The sequence below is a fragment of the Vigna umbellata genome, chromosome 4, assembly GCF_029865625.1.
Source record: "Vigna umbellata cultivar VRB3 chromosome 4, Vumbellata_1.0, whole genome shotgun sequence".
Lineage (NCBI taxonomy): Eukaryota > Viridiplantae > Streptophyta > Magnoliopsida > Fabales > Fabaceae > Vigna > Vigna umbellata.
The window spans coordinates 26,849,457-26,866,456 of record NC_142168.1 but is presented as its reverse complement, the minus strand read 5'-3'; the positions used below and the strand labels follow the sequence as shown (position 1 = coordinate 26,866,456).

The 17,000-nt window shown below is 31.8% G+C and overlaps 2 protein-coding genes across 2 annotated transcripts; both read left to right on the top strand.

The window, feature by feature from the left end:
- Positions 1 to 3: 3 nt before the first annotated feature.
- LOC148199720 (glycosylinositol phosphorylceramide mannosyl transferase 1-like) lies at positions 4 to 4,942 on the top strand. Its single transcript, XM_088111696.1, has 5 exons — positions 4 to 433; positions 2,358 to 2,754; positions 3,430 to 3,593; positions 3,708 to 3,778; positions 4,591 to 4,942. The coding sequence occupies exons 1-5, from the start codon at positions 165 to 167 to the stop codon at positions 4,749 to 4,751; spliced, it is 1,062 nt and encodes a 353-aa protein (XP_087967822.1). The 5' UTR covers positions 4 to 164; the 3' UTR covers positions 4,752 to 4,942.
- Positions 4,943 to 12,131: 7,189 nt separating this feature from the next.
- LOC148199719 (receptor-like serine/threonine-protein kinase At4g25390) lies at positions 12,132 to 14,698 on the top strand. Its single transcript, XM_088114481.1, is given in 2 exon segments — positions 12,132 to 13,784; positions 13,787 to 14,698. Coding segments are annotated over 2 exon segments (1,974 nt in total). The 5' UTR covers positions 12,132 to 12,466; the 3' UTR covers positions 14,443 to 14,698.
- Positions 14,699 to 17,000: the final 2,302 nt, after the last annotated feature.

The following is a 17,000-nucleotide window of genomic DNA, read 5'->3' as shown; positions in this document are numbered from 1 at the left end:
TGAGTTCAAGGACACGTCGTATTGAAGCAGTGATCGTGTATGTATCGCTTTGTCGTTTGAAGCGCTCATCACGCGCAAACATGGTGATTGTAACCAACGTCACCACCATCATAAGCATCGCCTTCTCTTTGTACCGTTAATCGAATGTTCTCCTACCTTGAGCCATGTCCACCTCCGTTCAGATTCGCGACGCCGGCATCGCCGCGGACGCAGTCGACGGCTTCAACTCTCCGGCGAAGCAGAAAGCGGCCAGTCGAAGTGCCTACGGCAACCGCCCCCTTCTCTCCCTCCGCCGAGCCAAACATTTCCTCAGTGCCGCCAAGTTCAAGCTCTTCTTAGCGCTGTTTGCTCTCTCCGCCGTCGTTTTGATCACCGCCAGACTCAGTTCGTGGATGGGTTGGCACCTTCACAACCCTTCTTCGGTTACTTCAAGGTATAAAAATATTAGATCTGTTTTTCTTCTCTGCAATTTTATTTTATTCTGATGGATCTGTTCTTTTTAGGGTTGATTTAGAATGGTTGTGGTAATTAAATTATTTCACTAATTATATATATATATATATATATATATATATATATATATATATATATATATATATATATATATATAATGGATTATTTATTATCATGATCCATTATAATTAGAGTTTTTGTTCAGAAATGAAAAGTAGTTTTAACATGATCAGTTTGGTTTGGATTTAAAAGAAAAAGAAAACAGTTTTGTTATATGTATTCTTTGCTTTAAAATAGAGTTCCCGTTACTTAATCTTGCAATTAGATGGCATCGTTTGGACAAATTCTCTAAGTAAAAGGTGCTTTATGATGTTTTAGGTTGTTTTTTTCACCATGATATGTGTTAGCAAAGGATTTTGAGATTCCTATCTAAGGATAGTCATGATGGTAGATTGATTCCCTAACACATTATAGATTTGTAATTGTTTGAGAGAAAAAGTTCTTCCTAAGCACTTTTGGAAAGAAAAATTGAAATTAACTTCTTCTTGAACTGGATTGACTTATGTATAAAAGTAATTTTAACTTATGAAAAACTTCATTTCATTTTTTATTCTTATTATTTTTCACTAACCTTGTGATTGGGTAGATAATTTTACAATTGTGAAGAAATTTAAATTCATTAAATTTGAATTGTTTACATTTCAAATTATTTAATTTTTCAGATGTTGTGTTTGGATAAAATAATTAACATTTATTAAATTGTAGTTTACTTGTTTGGAAAGAGTATTTCACTTACTGCCAAATACAAAAATTATCACTATATAACACTAGTGACGTGGATAAAAAAAATTGTACAGAGATCGACAAAAAATAATCACTACAATTCAACCAAAAAAATTTGGCTAACATCCACCGAAAATCTTGACAAACGGTAACCAAGAAGTAAACTTGACTTACTAAATAAATAATTCCAACAAGTAAACTTGACTTCTGCAAATAAAAAATCCCAACAATGTCAACCGAGAATAACTTCTATTCAAGTGGTTGAAAAATAACCTTGACTAACATTATCTGTAACATAATCCTAATTAACACTACCCAAAAAAAATCATGTTTAGCATTAGCTTGAAAACAACCAAAACAACCTTGATGGTAACAAAGAAATTTCTAACTAACATTTGTTGGGAAATAACATTGGCAAAAAATAACTTGGCTGTTGGCAACCAAAAATAAACATGATTCATATTAACCTAAAAGAAACTCTGGTAGACATTTGTCAAAAAGTGATGTCGACTAACAGTATCCTGACCAAAGTAAAGTTTGTGACATCCCAACTGAGATTGAGCCGAAGAAAGAATATGAAGAAAAGAATAATCGATTTAGGAGAAGTAATAGTATGCATAATTTTAAATTCTTAATTTTCAGGTGAAATTTGAAATTCTCTGATTTTAATTAATTAAATTGATAAAATTAATATATTATATATTCCTAAATTCAATTTTTTCAAAACATTCTGTTAAACAATATATTTTTTGAAAAAACATTTTAAATTATTTATAGAAGTGAATTACCCTTTAGAAATTCTCCATCAAGGACACTGTAAAGGTTTATAGAAGTGAATTACCCTTATACACACTTGTTCGAATATTTTATTGTGATTCTAACTCAAGCCTGAGTCACGTTGCATTGGGTTTGAAAGTCGGTTGTCTTTGATTGTTTTAAAACTAAAAGTGTTTGAAAATTGATAAAGCCCACACTTGTGTATTTTCTTGTAGTGGTTTTTCCTTGCATGTAATGACATTGTGGTTCTTGCTCCCAGTAGGATTATAGTTGTGGAGTTTGATTTTTTTGTTTCATAATTTGAGCTGGATCTGCTGATACAACTGATTTAATTCATGATTCAGGGCTAGCTATACTGTGCTTATAAACACTTGGAGGCAAAAATCTCTTCTGAAACAAACTGTTGCTCATTATGCATCCTGTCGAAGTGCCGATGCAATGCATGTGGTGTGGACTGAAAGTGAGCAACCATCTGAGAGGCTGAAAACATATCTTAATAAGATTGTGGTTTCGAAGTCTCAGAAAGCTCACAAACAAAACTTTAGATTTGACATCAGTGCAGATTATGAGTCAAACAGCAGGTTTAGGCCAATTAAGGACCTCAAGACTGACGCAATTTTCTCAGTTGATGATAATGTGATTGTTCCATGCTCTACTCTAGATTTTGCTTTCTCTGTCTGGCAAAGTGCACCTTCCACAATGGTGGGATTTGTTCCTCGAATGCACTGGCTGGATAAGGAGGTTAGTTATTAGTGAATTACAGCATTTCCTGTTTCATTACTTGAATTGAACCGCTTGAATTTTACATTTTTACTCTTTCATTTCTCAAAGGTGAAATATGACTTCGATGTTTGCAATAATTCTTGCAAGTTGGATACTGAAACCTTTAGTATTTTATAGGATTAGCTGTATGGTCCAATGGCAGAGTCCAACTAAACTAAAGCTTGACATTGAGTTTTGATTGGTCATGTGATGAAGATGAACACTTCGTTAATTGTTTACACAAGAATGGTTGGACTGCAACCTCTACATACGGTGTTAAGGGTGGGGATGGAGGGAGAGAAAATGAAACTAAAATGGACTTGGCTCTTTTAAAGTGATACTATGGTATCATCGTCATTTTAATTGTATTATGTTTACAATCCTCTAATTTACTTGTAGATACACCCTTGCTTAATTTAGAGACAAACTTCAAAGATGACTAATGTTGTGCAGAATAATGGGAAAACAGATGGCATGTTTGCTACTGTATTTTTATTTAGAAAGGGAAAAATAAGAGCAATATGCAGATGTCCACTGTGTTCATGGGATGTGCTTGATAGTAACAAAATGGAACGCTGATTTACCCTTATTGAATATAACTTGATTTGCTATTTTGCATATTGTACCTGACTGATTTCACTTTGTATACTACAGCAAAATAATGTTGCATATTACAGGTATGGAGGATGGTGGTCTGTTTGGTGGATGGGCACTTATAGCATGGTTCTCTCAAAGGCTGCATTCTTTCACAGGAAATACTTGGATTTATATACTCAAGAGATGTCTCCATCAATTCAGGGCTATGTTTCCAGGGAGAGGTAATATATATGATTAATTAACCCTCAAGAACTTTAAATTTGTTCTTATCACTTAATCTTTTTCGTATCCTTCATATTTCTTTTTCTTAATTTTAAATTTTTTTCCTTCAACAGAACTTGTGAAGACATTGCAATGTCCTTTCTCGTTGCCAATGCTACAGGTGCTCCTCCAATATGGGTGAAAGGTAATTTTTTGCTTGCAATCTACAGGAGTAACTAAAGTTTAGAAGAAAGCATTTGTTGAAGTTACAGTGCATGTATTTTTCCTATTAAATTAAATCTCATGCTATCGGGCTACAAATTTTACTCATGATGTGAAAATTTCAAGCATCGCCGCTTGGAAATAGACATGGACATTGTTTAAGCATTATTAAACATGAACACAGCAATAAACAACAGGTCACAGCACGAAATATACAAGGATGCAATATGTCCATCTCAATTGATATGAAGTTTTTTCTATGGAAATTTCTTATTGTTGAATACATTTTTTTTTTACTTTCTGTAGTGCTTCTTAAAGTTGCTGGGGTGTTGTAACTTGTAGTTAATAATTAGTACTTCAGTGTTAGCGTCTAGCACAGACATTGCTCCAATGTCATATCACAACATTAAATTTTTTAAAAACTATATGAATAAAATCATGGCATCGCTCTTATATTGCCAACCTGTAGGAGAATCGGAGAATCATATCTCCTGGTTATTAAAATAAGAAGCATAAAATTAGAGACGGCTAAATCTGATCCAGGTCTCAAGATAATCATGATTAAAATAATAGCCACAATACCATGAATTATGTAGCCTTTGGCAGAATAATCCTCACTTTCTGCATTTCCAAGTATGGGCTACTTTAAAACGGAAGAAAAAATAGTAATGGACTAATTTTACCATTTTGGGTTGAGAAATACTCGTGTGGTCTTGGAAAACTAAATAATGATCACTAGTTCTCTGTCTTGGGTTGTCTCATTGTATTATTAAAACTTATACTTGAATTTTGCAGGCAAAATCTATGAGATTGGTGCGTCGGGTATTAGCAGACTGAGAGGGCATAGCCCCAGGAGAAACAGATGTCTCAATGACTTGATATCGCTTTACAAAACTTCTCCACTTGTGTTAACTAATGTGAAAGCAGTTAGTGCTAGAAATGAATGGTTATGGTAGATTTGTTGATTCATTTATCGACGATCCATTCCACTTCCAAAGAAAAAATATAAAGAACAAAACTAAAGATTAAATATCATTGATCAAGGAGCATATTGTGTGTGTATAATAGTTTCATACTTCTACAGTAATGTCAACTACATTTTGATTCATTGATATCTGATGCAAAACATGATGCCATTTGAATCTTAGTTTTTTTGCATGTAGTTATTCTGCTTAAAGGCCATGTACTGATGCCCCACTGATTTTCCTGCAAAAGCGTGATGCCCCACCTATTCTTTCCCCTCTATCTTGTTAAACCTTGATAAAACCAAACCCTTTTCTTTCAATGTCTATTATTCTCTGGGGTGTAATTGACAGTCATGTGACCGAATCACTTTCATCTATTAACTTTTAAACATGAGTTGATAGTAGTACTTTTTATAAGATAAATTAAATAGTTCTAATGGCTAAGATATCATAAAAATGTCTTTGCTAAAGATCTGAACCCTCTTAAAACCAGGTTGAGCATCAAACTTATAATGTCTCATGGTTCATCCGTTTACCTATGATTAAATCATGATCAAATTACCTATTATTAAATCATGATCAAATTGATGGTAATTGAATGTCTTTTAATGCTATATAATACATGAAAGACAATATCAATAGCTGGATAAAACAATACTTAATGTTTCACATTTACATCAAGTTATAACCTCTTGATTGATTGTCACCACCCGAATCCATCTTTGGCCATTTACTGTGCAGAACTGGGGTTCAGTGCTCTACTTTGTATCAATACTGATTGCAATCATACGTTGTTCTCCATTAATGGGACACTAACAATTTCACGTAATCTAACTGACAGTTTCAGTATTTTGCAGCCTCAAACCTTCATTGTGGTGTTCACTTCATCCAACCTGTTATATCTGGTTACATATAACTCACTACCTACCCATATGGTTACACGTATAAATGGACTAACCATACTGATCAATAGAGCATTTATGTTGGCCTCTTCCGTCAGGGTAGCAAACAATTGGTTATTGAAATTAGTCATTCCTGTGCATAAATAAAATAGCACTGAATATCAGTGCTTTTTGAATATATGGGTAGGTTTTCAAAATCAGACAAGTATTTGGATTTTTCTTTCCTTAAAGAACTAGGAAACAGAGTGATACAGAAGAAATGGGGTATTTTCTTAAAAAAGTTACTTCAGTAAAATTTAAGAAAAGAAAAAGGAAAATGAAGAAGCTATATTCTGCTAACCTTCTCATTTCATTCATTAATAGTTATAAATGTATATTGTTATATTATTTCACGCTGGATTGGTAACAAAAGAGGAAAAAATGTAATTATTCAATTCAATAAGGTTCTGTATGTAAGAGATTATTTATTAAACAAATCGATTACTTGTAGTGGAGATTTCTTGTAGTCTTAAACAAAAAACAAAATGATGGTGGAATCCGAATTAAAAATATTTCCAGCAAAAAAGTCAAATCATTTGTGCTACCTTATTGTTTCTTGAAATTCTGTTCTCTGCTACTTCTTAACCAAATTTCCATTCGCAGACGTGTGAACATAGCTTTTAACAATTATTCTCTTTGACTTCATTCATAAACTATGAATAATATATCTATACTTGCTGTCAAAAGAAAAAGAAGATGGACTGAAAAAACCAAATGTCTATAGTTAACTTGAAGTTAAAAGAATTACTAATAATAGTTTAAATTAACATTTTTAGCTGGAATTTATCTCTATCAACATTACTACATAAGTCCCAACACCATGCTAGAAATTGATGGGTCAAAGCTTTTCTATGGTTGAATTTAAAATATTTAGAAATTATTTTAGAATCCCTTTTTAACTTTGCTTTAAATGAAAGTCATGTTGTACTATATTTATTTTAACTTTCCATGAATTATTATCTTTAACCCATATAAAAAATGCAAAAAAAAAAAATTAAAGTCATTTTCAATTATATAATCATCATAATTTTGTGACATACCTTTTTTCGGTTACATATCTTAGGAAATTATATAATCAGCCTAAATGGCTTTTTAAAATTCTCACTTGTAAAATTAGGGGCTGAAATTTAGAAAATTAGGTTTGGAAAACTTGACTTTTGCAGCCATAGATTGCGGGAGTTGCTTTCTTGGCTTACCAGTTGCATCCAACTCTAAGCACACATTCCCTTTAGGAAAAAATATTAGAAAAAATTAGCTAAGTTAATTCTAAGTAGCTATTAGGATTAGGATTGATCTTCAATTTTAATAAATTACAACAACACAAACATAGATTCTCTATCAATAAAACTTCTATATGAAAATGCAAGAGTCAAACTCAATTTCTTTATATAAATCTCATTTTTACTGATTAGACAAATATTTATTAGAGGTCAGGTTTGGAAAATAAATTCTTTAAGAATTTACAGATGAAAAAAAAAAGAAATAAATTAGTTAATGGATAAATTAATTTATATAAAGTTTCTTACAGAGTCTATCTATTTTAGTTTTTAATTTGTATACAAATTATTTGTGCCTAATGAAAATTTTCTCTTTAGTTAGTTATGACTTAGTCCCACATGAAATCCATTGTTGTGTCCTCCATGGACAAGGATACCCTACAAGTCCAACCACCATCCTTTTCCTGTGTGCCTATTTCTTCATAGATCAATCACTTTCTTCTTTGATTCTAGACAGTGCATGCATATCTAATAGTTTATTTTATAAATTTGAGTCAAATAATTATGTATGAAAGAGCAATATTTTAAGGAAATGAACCAATTTACACGATTTTGAGTGTAAAATAAGTTGTTTGAATTTAAAAAATAATAATCAAAGTTTAGAAGAAAATAAAAATATTCAACCAACATTTTTCAAAGAGAATTTGGAGGTGTGAAATTCATTAAAAATAACTCAAAATCAATAAAATACAAGTTCAACCTATATTATATGGTCGTCCAATTAACCTTGGACCGGATGATTCACATAGTCATAAATGTCAACGAGACCGTCCAGTGAGCGAGCGACTATACCATGCAGTTAGAATGGTCACTTTTAAACAACACATCGAAATCTATAAATACATATTTGAAGTAAAGAGGGTGGGTGATTGAAATTATTACACATTAACTACTGAGCTAGCTAAATTTTTACTAACTTTAACATTGGAGTACCTTCTGCATATATCACCTCCTAGTTTTATCTAACAATGTCAATGACAAACGATGTTAAAACAAACATTAGAACACTCAAAATTTAATAAACAAACAATCTCGATCTCATAACCGAAACACAATCTATATAAAAATTTAACATCATTTTTAACTCAAAATATTCACATATATTTATGAATTTTATTCTTTATGAAATATGCACTTAATTTTCTTTTATATATATATATATATCCAATGTGAAATTTAAATCATATTTAGATTTTCAATACATTTCTACTTTTAGTCCAGAAAAAAGAAACAATAGAAATTACAAAAGAGAAAAAAATTGGCATAACCTTTAAATATTTTTTTAATGTTTTATTGACTAAGAAACTAATTAAAAAAATTTAGCTATTTAAAACAGTTATTAAACCATCAACTTATCAAGAAGATATATTCATCTTAAATTAGATCTCGAGTTTAAAATACGTTTTGGAAGACGAAATACAGACATTAGGAAGGTTACTTTATTAAGTGAGTTTGTTAAAATTAACAAAAATTTCGAGCATACAAAGAAAAATAAAACTTTGTCGTAAAAGTTGCAAAGTGTGTCATAAATGAGAAAAAATAGTTATGGGCAACACCTGTTTCACTTTATGATTTTTATTTTTAGAACGATAATAAATAACCATAATTGTCAAACCACTTTCCACAATAAAGGCACTCACACGGTGACATGCAGAAGGAAATTAATTCATCTCCAAAGATGGATATTTTTTTTATGTTAATATAAAATATTATTTAAAAATTGCAGAAAAAAGAAAAGATTTTAATGGATGTAAATGTTGTGAAAGTTGACTAAAAACAGTGTCTTTTTCTCTGAATAGAAATTTCTCCCTTCGGGATAAAAAGCATAGGAAGTTTTTTAATAATTATATTTTTGTAAATTAAGAGTTGCTATTATTGGTGTACCTATTTGAATATATTTGTTTATCATTGCATGATAAATCCATAAAAAAATATATATTACAATGAAAATTAATAGCATGGCTAAACTAGGTAATAAAGAGATGGGTTCAAAGCGATGCATTCAATCTTTAATTTAAGTAATAAAGTGTTATTATATTTAGAATCTTTCTAACTTATCACGTGTTTAGATTAAGGAGTAAATAATTAATTAACTATCATTTTTATTAATGAGCAAGCTAAAATCATATTAAAAATCAGATGAACAGTAAACTAACAACATTGTTAAACATTTTCTTTGAAACAAATCAATCACTAGTTAATATTTTCTTTGCATTTAAATTCCTTTCGAGTAAATTTTTTACATAAAATAACAATGAAAAAGAATGAAACTTTTTTCCTTTATGTATATCCCTAATAACCAAAATCGAGAGAGATTATTAATGAGTATTTGTCACTGTCTCCATACGACAAAATTGCAATTAGTAGATTACAAAGTCAAAATCTACCAAAAGAAAATAACAGAGTTTTTGGTGGTGTTCTACTATTAGCACCCCAAAGTTTGGGTCATGAATAATGATGACCTAAAGAAGGTTGGTTTGAAGAAAGAAAAGAAGTTGGAAGTTTGGAGAAGCATAAAAGGAAGTAAAAAGGAAAATCACCTACTCTCCACTTCTCATGCCAACCTCTCAAACCCTACTTTTCACATCTTCTCTTCATCTTTAATAATTCATCATATTTTATGCAAACCCTTTTTTTACTTAACATGCTACGACAAAAGTAGTAGGTTTCATATTAATCCTATTGTAAGATCACTTTTTTTAGCATTATACATTAATTTTGACAAGTCTTATTAGCAAGAATTTATTGAGAAAAGATTACATGTGTATAAATAATTGATATTATTACCTTCTTTTTTAAGTGTATGGACTCTTTTCTTAACGAATCATTTTTTATTGATTATTTTCAAGTTCAAATCTTATTTATGTCAAAAATATTTATATAAGATTATTTGATATCAAAATCAGTTCGATTTATATTGTAAGAATAAAAAACGTATAGTTAATGTGTAACCTACCTACTTAGAACTTTTATTTATAAAATTTATAAACTTTATGATAGACTAGTGATTAGAGTCAACTTAATTACGACCAAACACATTATTAAGATATTAAGCATAATAATTTTTTAGTTAATCTGTTTTAGCATGATTATTCAATCTTTATAATACTTTAACAATTCTTTCTAATTTTACTTAACAAATAATTGACCGTCCAATTAATAGTTACATATATTCTATACATTTCTAATTCAAACTCTAAGTTAATGAATTTTTAAAATTTAATTTTTATGATATTCAATTTTTATATATTTTTTTAACGTGAAATCTAAACTTTCTTTAATTTTTTAATAATTTATTTTTCAAATGTGAATTTTTCATTAATACTTCTCCTTAGTAGTTAATTAAGTACTAAACCTATTTAGTTAATTACCAATCAAATTAACTCCATATAACATATATCTTCTCCAAAATACTATTGTTAGTTTTTTTTTCCTTTGGATTGCATTAAAAAACAAAAGAGACAATCAATGTGAAACAATGATTATATGACATCACGTATAATATCATGAAATTAAGGAACCGATTTTTTTGTTTGTCATAATGTAAACATGGAAAGAAAAATGATACCAACTGGAAAAGTGCTTTTTACATATACACTGAGAAAAAGTCAATTCAGTAACATCAATCCCCAGCCTGTGTTGCAATTGTAGCTGTACAGATAAATACAACAAAACTACAAAACAAGAAATACAGTACTAATAAATAAATAAATTAATTCCTGGCCAGTGCTGCAATTGTAGCTGTGCACATAAACACAAGCAAACCAAAACACAAGAAACAGATAACTAATTAATAAATAGATAGATAATAGAAAGAGCACTATACAGAAAAAGATAAGAATTCACAGTTCTAAAGAAGGTCAAAGTCAGAATATAGAATGCGTAAGAAGTTTGAGTATTAAAAAAAAAAACTTATAGGAAACGTCTAATGTACGATTAGATTTTGATGTATACATCAAACTTGCACAATTGGTAGTATATTTTAGGGTTAAATATGTTTTTAGTTCCTAAACTATTAGCCGTTTTTGGTTTTGATCTCTCAGTAAGGTACAATTTGGTCCTCATTCTTTTCGAAACGTTCGTTTTAGTCCTCGAAAACTAAACACTGTTTAAAAATTTGGTCCTCATTTAGCAACAAATGAAGACTAAAACCAAAATTCTGAGGACTAAAACGAACGTTTCGAAAAGAATGAGAACCAAATTGTATCTTACTTGAAAGAGGGACGAAAACCAGAAACAACCAATAGTTTAGGGACTAAAAACATATTTAACCCTATATTTTACAAGTTTTGTAAAAAAAAATAAAACTATCTATTTATTCTTTTTTTTGTATATTATAACTTTATGCCTTTTCTTTTATTTAAATTGAAATAAGTTCATTCCTTTTTGTTGTTTTCTTAAATTTTAATTGCCTTAAAAAGTTATTAGTATTCCAAATTCAACTCTTTTAACACGTTTTAGCAAAATTCAACTCTTTCCACTGATACTTTTTCTGTATTAAAAGAAAATTATTTCATTATTTATTAAATACTTTTCAAAAAGTACATGCAAAATATTTTTCATTTGCCGGAATTCATATATGTAATGGCGAATAAAATTATCTTATAAAATATAAATATAAATAAAATAAAAATATTTAAAAATAAATAAATTACGAGTTTATAGAAAATTGACAAATTTAAAGCTACTTAGTTTTATGAATTTAAAATAAAACATAAATTTATCAATAAAATTATGTCGTTATGCTTTCTTAAATATGCTTAACAGAAAAACTTTGTATCTAGTAGAGTTTTCATCAGATACTAATTTATGTTTGGGAGAGCTAAGTTTTACTCAGTAAAAGCTTATTATTTGAAAATAATAATTTTATACTAATGAATTGACTGAATGATGATTACATTTATCTTATAAAAAATATATTTTTCTTTCTTAAGTTAAACTGTGATTAAATTTAATTTTTTATAATACTTACAAGTAAAACATTAATGTATAAATTAAAAAGATTTTAAGAGATTTTATTAAATACTGTTTTTTAATTTATAAACTATATATTAGTTAAGTTAACTCAGCCATCATAAAACATTTTATTATATTAAGTAATCACATCAGAGTTAATAATAGTATTCTTTTCAAAACACAAAAAATAGTATCATAACGTCGATGTCTGACTCGCTATGCAAATTGGTATCGAAACAAAAGAAAAACAACCTCAGTCCAGCAAGAAACAGTCATCTCAACTCAACGTTGGACACAGATCACTTTGACACATTGCACTTTCATTCTACACACTCTTCTGCAGACACAGACACCGAACTCTTAACCACCAAACTCTTACTCTCATATACATACAAAACAAATTCACAAAATTCTCTCTATTCTTCTTCTTATTCTTCTTCTCTTCATCTCTTCATCTCTTCACAACCACAAAACCATGAACAACCCATTCTCCAAGACAACTTGAATCCAACCCTCAAACAACATCTCCAACATGCCATCCCGACAACTCTCCACCTCATCAGACACACCGCCACATCATCATCACCACCACTTTTTCATACCTCTCCTCGCCGTCACCCTCTCAGCCTTCTCCCTCCTCCTTCTCTTCCTCTTCCTCTGCCTCCACCGTACCCTCACCCGCAAACGCACCGCCCACCCTCCTTCTCCTCCTCCTTCCTCTTCCCCCCCGCACCGCCTCTCCTTCTCCGTCCTCCGCCGCGCCACCAATTCCTTCTCCTCCCGCCTCGGCCACGGCGGCTTTGGTCCCGTATTCGCCGGCACCCTCGCCGGAGTCCCGGTCGCCGTCAAGCTCATGGACTCTGCTTCCTCCCACCAGGGAGAGCGGGAGTTCCACAACGAGCTCTTTTTCGCATCCAAGCTCCTCTCTCCCCACGTCATCACCGCCACGCACTTCTCCTCTGACCCCAAACGACGCCGCTTCCTCTTGGTCTACGAGCTCATGCAAAACGGCAACCTCCAAGACGCGCTTTTGCACCGCAAGTGCCCCGAACTCTCGAACTGGAACACCCGCTTCTCAATCATTCTCAACATAGCAAAAGGAATTCACTTTCTCCACTCCTGTGACCCCCCTGTTATCCACGGCGACATAAAGCCGAGTAACGTTTTGCTTGATAGGGATTTCTCTCCCAGAATTGGCGACTTCGGGTTAGCGAGGCTGAGCTCGGAGCCTCCGAGGTTTGAAATTGAGGTGCTGGAGTGTGGTAGTGTTAATAATGATGAAGAGAAGCGGAAGGTGAAGGAGGAGGAGGTTGAGGATTGCGGATCGGTGGCGAGTACTCACAGTGTTTTTATGGAAGAAAGTAGCTTGGGGGTGGAGCAATCTCCTTCGCCAGAGACTGCGGCGATGATGGCGATGACTTCGCCAGAGACGGGTTTGGCGGTGGCAGGGGCGTCGCCGGGGTTTGAGAAGGAGGATGCGAAGAAGATGAACGGGAAAGGGTTGAAGAGTAATTCGGTGAGGGATTGGTGGTGGAAGCATGAGAATGACGTTGGGAGTGGGGAGAGTAAGAAGGTTAAGGATTATGTGATGGAGTGGATTGGAAGGGATGTGAATAAGGAGAGGGTGAAGGGTGGAATTGAGTGTGGGGATGTGGAGATGGGAAAGGAGGAGGCCAAGAAGAAGAAGAAGAAGAGAAGGGTGAAGGAAATGGAATGGTGGGAGTCAATGGAAGAGGAGAACTTTGACGGGGTTGTGAAGGGGAAGAGAAAGACCGTGAGGGATTGGTGGAAAGATGAGTGTTTTGAGGAGAACGAAAAGAAGGATAAGAAGAAGAAGAAGAAGAGGAAGGGGGGGGTGTAAAGAGTGATAATATTGAGAATGGTGATGATTGGTGGGTGAGTGATGATGCATTGGATAAGAGGAAGGGAAAGAGTAGGAGCAGAAACAACCGTGGGAACATGGATTGGTGGATGGATGGATTGAGTGGTGAGTTATGGAGAGGAAGGAGGAATAACAGCTTTGATTCTGCAAGTGGGGAGATTCCAAAGAGTGGTGGTGTTAGCAGTACTCCTAGTATGAGGGGAACTGTGTGTTATGTGGCTCCTGAGTGTGGCTATGGTGGGGATGTGACAGAGAAGTCTGATGTGTATAGTTTTGGGGTATTGTTGCTTGTCATAATTTCTGGGCGGCGACCACTTCAAGTGAGTGGTTCGCCTTTGTCTGAGTTTCAGAGAGCGAATCTACTTTCCTGGGCACGCCATTGTGCACGAAATGGGAAGCTTTTAGAGTTGGTTGACGAGTCTCTGCAGTTGTTGGATAAAGAGCAGGCTCTTCTCTGCATCAAGGTGGCTTTGCTTTGTCTGCAGAAGTCACCTATTCGTCGTCCTTCATTGAAGGAGGTTGTGGGAATTCTCAGTGGGGTGTTGGAACCACCCCAATTGCCTGTTGAGTACTCTCCTTCAACCCCTTCTCGCTACCCTTTCAAGTCTAGGAGAAAAGGAAGGTAATTTTCTCCTTCTCATATCAGATAACACAATTTCATTACACGTTAAACTAGTATACTCGCAGTGGCAGTTTACCCATGACAGAAAAAAAATGTATAGGGATTTAGGAACCACTATGGTCCTAGTTCTTTCAGTTTTCTTTCTTCTGATACCATCGTGGATCAGTAGTGTTTGATCTTTGTACATTAGATTTACATACTTGAGATATTTTTTCATACTGACTTATAGGCATTCCTTGAGTGATGTTCATCTTTTGGTATACCATGGCCTATGTTTTCGTTGTGAGGACTGAGGTCATCTTTGTAGTTTGCAATGTAGATTTTGGAAATGAAATAGTAACATATTTTTTTACTACACAAGTTATTCTTTTGTTGTGCTTGTGGTCCATTACTGTTTACTGCTTTTGTAGAATTTGTCTCGGCTTTACAGTTTGTATTCCTAGGTTGAAGAGCCATGCTGGTAATACCAGTTGTAAGCGAAAATCGGAATTTAAAATGGTTAAATTCTTTGAAGCAGAATCTTTGTATAAGCTTTTCTCATGTGATTGTGTTAATGGTTGTAATAGTAGAACAGGGGCACTCTTGTCCAAAGATACTGTCTTTGGGAAGTACGACCGAGTACTATAAAGAAAATTCTTATATTTGTTAAGAGGAGGAGTTTAAGTAAACCTTAATTTTACGTTTACTATATATATTATAAACCGATTTTATCTTATCAAATACTTTCAACCATAATAATATTTTATTACATGCTAAATCTCGGATTGGGTATTTATTGTCAAAAAAATTGTTGACAAAATGATGACGTGAGAGGTGTTGTTGGGCACTGAAGGAAGGGGTTGAATGAATAAATAGGTTGACTGATAATCGATTATGTCTCGTATGGTAAAATTATTTCACTTTGGGTAATAATTATGTTCATTTCAATATGCATTGAGTGCAACAAAATGGAAATGAATGTCCAAAATATTAACTCAGATAGCATGCAAAATCAGTGAATATCTCAACCAATTACTTTGTAAAACATATTGCTGACATGAACTTGGTTCATGCATAATTAGATTTGGTTTTGCTACTAGATTAATTGCGTTTGAGTATTACAATTTCATTTCTAGATCAAATTTAACGATTACAACTTTTCTTTTTTCAATATTAAAATAATTACATCCATGTTCATAATTAAATTTCAACTTCATCTCCAATTCAATATATATATATAATTTAAAAATTGTAATAAATGTTTTTAATTATTTATTTTCAATTCATATAATTATTCCTAGCTAATTATTCACTATCCAAATTAGGAATAACAAATTAATCGGTTCTCATAGCCAAATTTATCTTCATTTTTTAACTTGAGTATAGGACACAACAGATAGGTTGATATCTACTCCATTTTTATATCTGTCTTCGTTTACATATTATTTTTAATTATTAAAATATTTTTAATTTATTAGGTAATATGAAAAACTTATATTAATTTTTCTTTAATCTTTAATTTTATAACTCACTTCAAAAGAAATATTTTATTATTTTTACCTTTTTTCTATAATTATTTCATCTTTATCCAATAATTATTTAATATTCTTATATTTATATAATTATATTTTCTTTCTTGATATTCGATATTAAAAAATATATTTTCCCTTTTAAAATTAAATATTTAATATATTGATTTTTATTTTTTGTAAAAAATATTTAATTAATATTTAGGATAGATAAAAGTATTGGGTCTTGATAAATTATTTTGAGGGCTAAAGTAACATTTTTCAACCAAACACAATTTTAATGTATAATCTATAGATAAAGTTCTATAGTTTATTTTCTACACACAAAATAATTGGACAAGTTTTGCTAAGTTTTGCTTCTTCCTCTCATTTATGAGAAAAAAATACATAAATAGTTTTCAAATACAAAAATCCAACTAACTATTGATATGCTTGTTAAATTTTTATTGATACGATAACTTCTAATCGATTGTACTATAAATAATTTGGCGCACTTGTTGTGAATAGGTCATATAGATGAATAATTCTTTTAAAACTTATATTGTGTGATTTTAAGGATTTTGAGCTTAAGCTCTATGGATATAAAATCTCAACCCAAGTTTTTTTCTATCATGGTTACGGTGAACACCATTAGTAATTGAAGTTTTTTCAAAGATGAAAATAGTGTCAATTATAGGGAACAACAAAGATGGTTCGTGACAAAGGATGATCGACATATGTGACGTTTGATGGAACCTAAAAGCTTCACCAATGGAACAAGAAGAAAGAAACTTGTAGTCCACATTAAGGATACTAATGTGTGATGGAAGAAGAGAAAAAAAAAGAATAAAGTTTCTTTATGGCTTTGAAAAGAGATTGTATTAGATCTAATATATCGTATAATAAATCGATTCTTAACCCTAACAGATCTAATATTTTTCAGTATTTATAAAATTGCTATCACGTTTTTAATTAAATCGATTTTTAATTAAATCGGCTGTAATTGATGTTATATCTCTTTTAATATTTTTATTTTATACATGATGTAACAGAGATAAATTGAATTTTCAATATA